The sequence below is a fragment of the Tiliqua scincoides genome, chromosome 10 (assembly GCF_035046505.1).
Source record: "Tiliqua scincoides isolate rTilSci1 chromosome 10, rTilSci1.hap2, whole genome shotgun sequence".
Lineage (NCBI taxonomy): Eukaryota > Metazoa > Chordata > Lepidosauria > Squamata > Scincidae > Tiliqua > Tiliqua scincoides.
The window spans coordinates 14,402,005-14,412,317 of record NC_089830.1 but is presented as its reverse complement, the minus strand read 5'-3'; the positions used below and the strand labels follow the sequence as shown (position 1 = coordinate 14,412,317).

General features: G+C 50.2%; 1 protein-coding gene and 1 pseudogene across 1 annotated transcript; both read left to right on the top strand.

The window, feature by feature from the left end:
* Window positions 1–2,103: 2,103 nt before the first annotated feature.
* LOC136661502 (kin of IRRE-like protein 1) lies at window positions 2,104–8,669 on the top strand (the record flags this gene model as incomplete). Its single annotated transcript, XM_066638782.1, has 8 exons — window positions 2,104–2,201; window positions 2,334–2,470; window positions 3,237–3,364; window positions 3,813–3,933; window positions 4,038–4,138; window positions 5,287–5,469; window positions 7,456–7,565; window positions 8,510–8,669. Coding segments are annotated over 8 exons (1,038 nt in total), but the record flags the coding sequence as incomplete, so codon positions are not given.
* LOC136661915 (5S ribosomal RNA) lies at window positions 4,252–4,371 on the top strand (annotated as a pseudogene).
* Window positions 8,670–10,313: the final 1,644 nt, after the last annotated feature.

Genomic DNA, 10,313 nt, shown 5'->3' with positions numbered 1-10,313 from the left:
CATATGCTTCTTCCATTCTTCAAATGAATAAAATCATTCCTCATCTTTTCAGGAGCTCCCTGCTGGATCTCAATTGGATCCCTGCAAATGACACACGGAAGCTGACTCCTGTGCCCAGCGGCAGTCTTCCGTCCGTTCTCTCCCTCCTGTAGTTCACCAGGTGAGCCGGCAGATTTTTCAAAGCACACTTGGAGCTTGATTGGCTCTTCTTGTTTCACAGACTGCTAAGCAGCACTGCTGCCACCTTTTTCTCTGGCTGTGCTCCTGGGCTTGTCTTAGGAGCACAAAGATCTCCCATTTCCTTTCTGATGGTCAGAGCAGAGCCCTTGACGAAGGCTGGGAAGGTCCGTGGATGTTCAGAAGCAAGAGTTGGCTAAACCCCTAAAAGAGACAAAGGGCACAATCCTAACCGTGCCTTGGGCCACAAGTTTATTGCGCCGGCCCGGGAGGGTCGCTAACGTGCCAGAAGCCACAAGGAGATGCGCCAACACATGGAGGCTGAATCCAGCCTCTGTGGCGGCTTCCCTGCTGAGTCTTGCGATGGCCTGGATGGGCCGATGCAAGAGTGAAAGGTAGGCGTGGGGGAGGCAGGGGGCGGCAGGGAGGAGGCAGGACAGAGGCATTCCTGGGTGGGGTGTGGGTGAGCAGTGGGCAGCCCCGGGGGTGGGTGGGGGTGGGCGGGCAGAGAGAGATAGTTGGGCTGGGATCCGGCAGTTATGCCAGATCCCAATCCCTGTTCCCAGGGAGAACGGAGCAGTTTGAAGCCACTGCGCTCTCCTTGGATTTGTGCCACCTCCAGAGGTGGTACAAATTCAAGGAGACCCATACTGGCCAGCAGCTGTTACCCAGGGGTAAAGGGAAAAATTTTCCCTTGCCTCTGGCTAAGCTGCTTCTGGCCAGAATCCTGCACTGGATGCAGCATAAGCCTCCTGGCTTGCCTGTACCAGCGCAGGATAGGATTGCACCCCAAAACTTGGATGAGAGGACCTCCCCCTGCCTCAGGCCATTCACAAAGGTATAGGGAGGAAAGTCTTGGCCCAGACATTCACCGTTGAGCGTCCTTCTCATACACCAGTATAAACACCCCTGGGATGACTGGCAGGGCAGTCGTGAAGCAGGTGCTTCCTCCTTTCCCCAATTCTGCCTTTCTGTCCAAGTCCAAATTGGTGACTCCACAATCACAAGAAGTGGGTTGCAATCAACCTGGGCTCTGTTCCTGCCTCTTGTACAAGAACGTACCTTGGGAATTTTACTCCTGAGAAGTCTGAGAACCCCTGCCATAGAGCGTTGTGCAAAGAAAAGCTTTGAAAATTGCTGCACTACAGAGGAGACTCTCTTCCGTGATTGTGCATACGATTCAATTTTTACTTCTGGGGACAGATACATAATACGACATTTCTTGCCATCGTTCCTCCAAGGAGCTCAGCGAAGTGTACAATGGTCTTGTCTCCCCAGGTGCGGGCACATGTGCTTATATGCCTCTTGGTAGCAAGAAAGCAAATCCATGCGCATAGAAAAGTGGCTTGGTTCTAGCTATGCTAGACCCCTTTGCCCTGACATGCTTATTCTGTATGTGAAATTTATCCTGTCTGGAAGAATTCACGCAAGCCCCTTCCTGCATGTAGCCTGCCTCAGTGCAAATAATTGGGGGAGGATCAATTGGGAATTTCAGGGGTCTGGAGGTGACGCTTCAATGCCCTTGTCTCTCCCCGAGGTGATCAGCAGCAGCCGCCAGATAAACCTTGCCCAAGTCAGCAAATATATTTGCATAAATGAGACCGTGTTTGTGTTTGTTCTTGGTGCGGAATGTGGGTTACCTTCCATTATTATTCATAACTCAACATCTGATCCCCTGGCACCTTGCTGAGTTGCGTCTTAGACAAGTCCTCTGCCCCAAAGAGCTTACAGTGCAAGATGATAGGGAAGGCAAAAAAGAGGGAGAGACAAGGGCAAGAATGGGTTAGTGGAGGCAAATGTAGGGGTAGGAGCTAATACATAGGCCAGGCCTGAGTAGATCTGGGATGGGATGGGCACATTGGTGTGGGTTCCGTCCCCCTTCTTGAGTTTTCAGCCTCTCTGCTCCTCTTTCTTGCAGATCCCCCTGTCGTCATGCTGTCGGTGCAGCCGCAAACGGTCGCCGAGGGTGGCAAAGTGAGCTTTCTCTGCACGGCCACCTCCAACCCGGAGCTGACAGGCGACAGGTAAAAAGGCCAACAGACTCCAACCTCCCAGAGATCACACAGCAATAGTGATGTTGCTGCGATGCCCTCTACTGGCAGCTTTGGGGATTGCAATGAGCCGGGCTCGTCTGATGCCAGTGCATGCCTTCGCAGGTGGGCCAAAGGAGGTGTGCCCATTCCGGAGGCCAATGGGGACAGCTATGAGGCGATAGTCAATCAATCATTTTTCATGGAGCCCGTGTCGTGCGAGGGCTCGAATGCCGTCGGCAGCACACTGGTGGATGTGCATTGTAAGTGAAGGAGGCAGGTTGGGTCTGTGTATCCTGGGATAGGTGGGAACACTTTGGAAGAGGAGGATGGACAAGGAGATGATGAGGGTGACCTTGGTGCCAGATTGGTGCCAGATACTGAGTGTGGGCAGGTCAGATGTGGGGCTCCCCCCGCCAGGATCTTCTCTCCTGTAACCCCACTTGCCGTTCCAGCAGGTAGACCTCAAAGGCCTCCAACCTGCGACCATCATCGTGGTAAAATTAGGCATTTGTGCCATATTTTTGACACATTCACAGCTGGGTTTGCACCCAATTAGAGCGAGGTGACTAATATATCCATTACCTTTGCATCAATTTGCATATGAGTAAAAATAACCATTTCTGAAGCAAGAAAGCATGCTTAATTTGTTTTTTTATATTATGCACATGGATCAAGACCCTTAATTGACTATAAAGCTACCCCCAATTAATTTTATAAGTACTTGTATGAAGCAGCACAGGCAGATGTGTATCTACATACAAAGTTTTTGAAAACAAACTATTTAATACATGCATAAACACACGTTCATTCACACTATTGAAGACAACAGTGTATAAAACTGCAGATTTTAAGAAGAATGTTTAATGAACTGCTTGTCAACCAAAAAGCCATTCACAAAGAAGGCAAGCGCTGTCTTTAAAAGAAAAAAAAAGAAAATCCATTCCAGGGACCTTCTGCATGGAAAGCAGGTCTCTACTACTGAGCGATGGGCCCCCCTAACCCATGTTTTCCTCTTTTTTCCTGCAGTTGGAGCCCGCCTTATCTCCCAGCCCAAGCCCCTGACTGTAGGTGTTGGTTCTGATGCCTCTTTCACCTGTACCTGGGCGGGGAGTCCACCTCTCACCCTAGCCTGGACCAAGAAGGGATCTAGTGTGGTCAGTGACTTAAACCAGGAGTTCAGGTTCCCAAGTTGTGTGTAATTTACCAAACACAAATCTGGGAACACCAACCTCTACCCCCTCCTGTTGTCTCGTAGCACAGTGGGCCAGGTGGAAGACCATGGTGGTAGTAAGAGAGATATAGAACCTTTGCTTTATTCTGACTGTCTGCCAAGGTCAACGGGGGGCACCCCTTTCTGCCTTCCTCCCCACCTGAACTGAGCCTGTGAACACACAGGACACAGTTTTGGTTGTGGCACCAGGAGACCCACCCACTTTGAATCCTCAGAAAAATTGTGAAGCCCTTCTGTCCAAACAGGCCTTCGGTTTAGGATGTTCTGTTCCCTGGTTAGATAACTGAGGCCGGGTATCCTTTTTTGGGCTGGAAAAAGAGCACTGATCCCTTCATTTCAGTAAATAAATCTGAATTCACTTGTACCCACAGGTGTCGAGCAATGGAAACGCGCTACACCTCAAGGCTGTGACGCAGGAAGATGCCGGCATGTACGTCTGCAAAGCCATCGTGCCACGCATTGGAGTGGCTGAGAAGGCAGTAGCTGTGAATGGTGAGGGGTCTTGGAACCAGGTCATGCACAGCAACCTATTGCAGTGAGCCTGGCGGAAATCTGACCAGACCTGATTGCATCCGTCATTTTTGTCTTTTCCTCAGGGCCGCCCATTATCGGCGCGGAACCAAGCCTGCAGACTGCAGTGGGGGCCAAGGCACGGCTGGAGTGTTTGGTGGGGAGCGTCCCACCCCCCGACAGGATTGTAAGTGCTTGACTCGCCTTTGCCCTCCACCCTCATGCCTTAACCAGACCTGAATGTACCAGATGGTCCTCCTTATCCATGGAGTTGTCTCAACATGGATTGCAAGCCCACACTGGAGCAGCAACTGTTGCCCTGCACATGCCTGATCTCATCTGATCTCGGAAGCTAAGCAGGGTCAGGCCTGGTTAGTACTTGGACGGGAGACCGCTTGGGAATACCGGGTGCTGTATGCTTCTACCATAGTCTTTCGAGACTGAAGGTTGCCAACCACTGGAGGACCTCAGAGGACCTCCCAGGCATGACTGGAAGTCGTGTCTGAGTTCAGCCGGAGCCTTTGGAGAGGCACTTCCAGGTTTTCACAAAATGTCTTTCTGAAGACTCTGGCTGACCTTCTGAGGTGCGAGGAGGTAGCCTGCAGTGTTCCTGCACCTCATAAAGCCTCCTGGAGACCTTCTGGAGTCCTGAAGGCACCCCTGGTTTTCAACCAAAGCTGGAAGTGCATTTCAAAGACCTTCTGAGGCCTGGGCAGGCTGTGTACAACCTCCCCTCACCTCAGAAGGCCAGCCCCAGTCTTTGGAAAGGCAGTAGGGTATGTCATATGCAAAAGAAACCAGATATTATTTGTGAAGTTGGATGAAAAGGTGGAATGCATGTGTGCCAAAGTAGTTAGAATGTACAGATATTGAACCCATGATTTTAAACCCACACTGCTTAGTTCAGGGTTCTTAACCCTTTTACTATTACAGACCCCCCACCCCCCATAGATTGCCCAGTGTGTCCCCATACCTTCTTCACTAGTCTGTAGGAATCAGCATCATCACCAGTCCTATTAGGTACCACTATTTTGTCAGCAGCGGGGTTCTACTTTACATATGGATAGCAAGGATCAGAATGCCTCAATCTGCATTGACAGTGGTGATACTTAATAATCTTATCCATATAAATAATGGTAATAGTTAATCACCTAATCTAACAACAATTTTTTTAAATTGTTCAGAGATTGAGAGCACAATTCTAACCAGGTCTACTCAGAAGTAAGTCCTATTTTGTTCACTGGGGCTTACTCTCAGGAAAGTGTGGTTAGCATTGCAGCCATCATCTTCTACCTGTCCAGGCTTCTGATGTGCCCTCCTGTCTCTTTGCAACAGGCCTGGTCGTGGGGTGAATGGGTGCTGGATGCTGGCTCGCTAGATCGGTTCACGGTGGACACCATGGTGACCGACCAAGGGGTGCTCTCTGCTTTGCTGATCGACCCAACGCATGACAGCGACTTCACCTTGGCCTACAACTGTACCGCATGGAATCGCTTTGGCGCACGTTCCGCTACCGTCAGCTTGTGCCGCCAAGGTAAGATTCCCCATCCCCCTCTACTAATTTCACCAGGAACAAGCTTCATGGTGAACTCACTGGGGCCCCGCCAGATCTCCTGTTTTCAAAGCAGAGAGATCCAAGTGCAGAGCCCAGCAGAGCAGTGAAACTCACCTTAGCAAGCCACTGTCTCTCTGTACAGCATACTTTGGCAGGGATTGTTGGGAGAATAAAAGGGGATAATCTCCAGCTTGAGACTGAGGTCCTGGAGGAGGAGGGCAGAATACTGATGTGACACAACATGACCTTGACTTTCATCCCCCCTTGGGCAGTGGTTCCCAAACCTTTCCAACTAGCAGTTCCCTTGACCTACTGGGCCATTGGCCACAGCTCCCCATTAGGGCTACAATCCTATAGTGTATAGGGTGGCAGATTTTCACCAGGATTCTGCATCTCCCCTGGCTGGATTCCATGGCTTCCCAGGGAGCCTCAGTTTGGGAATCACTGCACTTGACGTTCATCACTTTGCTCTTTCAGCTGTGTTCAGCCTGGGCTGATGCAAGCCTCTGGGGTGGGCGGGAAGGAAGGTGGGGAGGGAGGCATTCCTGGGTGGGGGGAGGGCGGGCGGTGGGCAGGTGGGGAGCGGGAGGCGGGGCTGGGATCCAGCGCTTATGCTGGATCCCAACCCCCGTTCCCGGGGAGCTTGGAGCAGCTCCAAGCCACTCCGCTGTCCTTGGACTTGTGCCACCTCAGGAGGTGGCACAAGTCCAAGGAGACCCATAGGGGAAAAGTCACGTTTCCTCTTGCCTCTGGCTGGGCCGCCTTGGGCCCCTGTCCTGTGCTGGATACAACGCAAGCCTCTTGGCTTGCCTGTTCCAGCGCAGGGTAGGATTGCAACCAAAAAAGTTATGTTTTTTTTGCTGGCCAAAATAAATTTTCAAGCTAAGTCTGTGCTTTGACACCCGTCCATTTTTGACTTGCATTCGTGCTCTGGTCCCCAATCAGAAGAAAGCACAAGGTATCATTTAAGATGGCATGAAATCAAATGCCAGTAATTAAAGGCATGAATTCTCCCCGCAGAGGTCTCGTCCGTCCTGATCATGGGGGGCTTAGCTGCCTCCGGGGTTGCTGTTCTCCTGCTCCTGGTGGTTGTCATCTCTTTCTGCTACCGACGGAAGCGCTGTGGGAAAGGTGAGGTGTCATTCTCAGAAGCTAAGCAGGGTCAGGCCTGGCTAATCCTTGGATGGGAGACCGCTTGGGAATACTGGGTGCTGCAGGCTTCTACAATAGTCTTTCGAGACTGAAGGTTGCCAAGCAACCGTTCTCAGCCCTCCCAGGAATTACGTGGGGCCTTGTGCCCCTGAGCTGCAGCCCACGTCACCAATCCTTGAGTGACCTTTGGGGAGAAAGTTGGGGTACAAAATCAAATGATCTGTTTGCTGCCAGCCTATAGTTAAGGCTGCATTGTCAGAATGCTGGATAGAGGCAGGGTTATTCCCTCTTCCTCTGAGCTCCTCTGGTCTGTGGACTTGGTTAGGCCCACTGAATATCCCCACCTGGTCTTCAAAGCCTCTCCCCCTCCTTTTCCATTGGCCTGACATCTCCCTGCTACGGACGGCGGCTCCAGACACAACCATTTGAGCAGTTTTCCTGGGGTCCCGCAGACACTTGCCCCTGCACGGTTTCTTGGGAAAACCAGTGGGTGGAATGGTGGCACCAGTGGAGCTTGCGAACAGCAGATATATGGGCCTGCTCTTCTCCCAGCTAGCTGCCCAAGGGGATAGGGATCCACCCATGCCTCCGTTGAATAATGCTACCCAATCTACATAGGGATAGATTAAAGAAGGGCTTCAGTGCATCTTGCCACTTCCTGGTGTTTTACATGCCCATCCCAGAGCTTTCCAAGATCTGGAATGTGCGCAGATGTCATTGTTTAAATCCCCTGGAGTGAAATCCTGTAGAAGACCAAGTTTTCAGCTCACACCTCTGTCTGTCCATAAATCCTGCAGCCAAGCGGGGGGCGCAGCTCTCCAAAGCAGATATCCTTGTGCAGATCACCACGAGCGATAGCAGCCCAAGCTGGCCGAGTGAGACAGAGGGTGATGGCAAGGAGCCCATGGTGACGGGGAGCCAAGAACTGAAGGTGAGCTCAACTGGGAGTGTGGGAGACTCACAGTAGATCCACCCAAACTGAGGCTCTAAGTCAGTGTGGTCCTGCAAAGATGTGTACAGTAATGTACACTTTGAACCCCCAGAGATGTGTGGCCTTACTGGGTGATGCCAAAAGGTCCTTCTCTTTCCACAAGTGCCAACAAGATGAATCGACATGCTCAAAAGCAGGGTGTGATGGTGACATTTATTCATTGATTTAAGACATGTATACCCTGCCTTCCCAGTGTTTTTAGAACACGAACATCATCCCTGGCATCTTTTCCTCAGCAGGTGGTACCTGCTGGCATCCTGCCTTTGAAACAGAAAAGTTCTGTTCTCCACTAATAGTTAGGATAGCAGATTTGTGGGCAGTGGGTCTAATGCTCTCTTAATGCTGTCTAACCTAGTGCCCACCACACCTGACGGCAAAGAGGCCTACCTGTGAACTTCTCCATAACTGGTCCATTCTTTTCATTCTTTCCTAAAGCAGCTATGGGAGGTGAACCTGGGGTTCCCTTGTTGTAGTCCAATGCTCTAACCATTGCACCACACTGTGAATCGGCCCTCCAAATAATTTGGTGGTACCTTAACCTTGCTTCATTGGCATTTCTGTCTTTGTCCTCCCCAGGATCCCACCAATGGCTACTACAAGGTCCGCGCCCATGAGGAGCAATGTTTAGGAAGCAGCTTCTCTGAGTACACGCCAACCACCCGACCTTTGTTTGGGGCATCTTCTCTCTACCCTTCCGCTGGGCCGGTCCAGCCCAAGTTGTATGAGTATGCCCACCGGTACACCCTGGGTACACCAGGCTCTCGTGCAGCCTATGACCCACACGAGCGACCTTTCCCTCAGGAAAGCATGTACAGCGGGACGGCCTACCTCACAGCCCCCTACAGCCGGGCTTTCACCAGCTACGTCAAGCCCAGCAGCTACGAGAAGGCCGAGAGCGGGTATGAGCAGTCGGACCAGGCCAGTAAGACCTTGGGCTGCTCCAGCTTCTCTTATACCTCCCTGTCCCAGCAGTCCGACTATGGGCGCCCTGCCCGCCAACGCATGCAGACCCACGTATGACTCATGCCTGACCCCTGCCAACCTCCGGTCGTCTTCAGAAGGGAGAGAACAGGGAGCGGACACTTCATGTAGATAATGAACTCCAAAACAGCCAGATAGACTCGGTGCCGAAGACCTGGGCTGGGACATGCCATTCTCATCCTCCGGGGAAGATGGCTGCCAGGCTAGCTTAGCAACGCAGAGTTGCTGTCAAGATGGCCAATAGCCTGCTTGTAACTCATCTTCATCTGTAGCCAGGTCCATCTCTCTTGGGGAGCATGAGAGGAAACTGTTTTTAGCCACCTCCACGTCAGGACGTGAAAGTGGATTTTGGACAGCCAAAGGCACATCTCTGCTGAAACTGGAAACAAGTTTTCATGGCTTATTAAGAAGTCTTGGTCTAGGTCTGACTTCAAAATGGTGGACGTGGCTGCCAGGCCAAGAGTGCTAGTGGAAGCAGCCAGCAGCTCAGCACTTTCAAAATGGTGCTAGGACACGGAGTCGGCAATGGGACTACAGGACTCTCTCGCTCTTTGCTCACTGATAGACTTGCCCAGGAAGGAAAGACTCCAGACTCTGCTCCAGACGCATGATCTTGGGAAATCTCTAAGCATGGGTGCTAGGCTTTCCTGATACCCACAAACCCCTCTCTTCCCCCTCCCCCCTCCATCCCATTTGTCTCACCACTGCTCCCTCTCCAATTTCCTGATATCCACAAACCCCTCTCTTGCCCCTTCCCCCTGCATCCCGTTTGTCTCTCCACTGCTCCCTCTCCAATTTCCTGATACCCACAAACCCTTCTCTTCCCCCTCCCCACTGCATCCCGTTTGTCAAAATTTATTAATCAATCAATCAATCAATCAATCAATCAATCAATCAAACAATCAATCAATCAATCAATCAAATCCTTTATTGCTTAACCATAGGTCATTACATTTGGAAAGAAAAATAAAATATATAAAATGTATATATACTTTAGTATAATAGTGCCATACAGTAAAACTCAGTTATTAACAAATTGAATAAAACACGATCTTATCTTTTTAGCCGCAAGGGCAAAATGTGCCACAGCAAAAGTAACATTTGATTGTAAATCCTCAAGTAGATAATAAACTAATTGTTCAGGGGAATAACCACACAGGGATTTTACTATTGGTTCCAAAAAACGGCTTCTCGGATTCCCATATAAGGGGCAAATCAGTAAATAATGTAACACATCTTCAACTTGCCCACATCCATAAACACAAAGGCGCTTTGCTATAGGAATTTTTTTATATCTACCCTCTAAATATGCTGAAGGCATTTGTTGAAATCTCAGTTCAGTAAAAGCTCTTCTTAACTGTGGGTAAGTCAGAGTCTCAAAATAAATGGACATCATATGCTGGATGTTAATATGGGGATACCAGCTCGAATATCGAGATTCCCATAAAGAAACTTTGTCTTGGTAAGTTTCCCAGTCATAAATCCATTCCCTGAGCTCTTTAGGACTCAGGCACAGAAACTTGTCATACTCCAGGTTAAAATACTTTAACTTAAAAAAAACCTGATTGACCCATCCTCCAATAAGCATCTGTTCGTTCCAGCATTCTTTTGCTAGAGCTGACTCTTCCATAGCATTGATCCTTCTCCAAAATCGGAAGTAAGCAAGGTCCATTCTAATGGCTA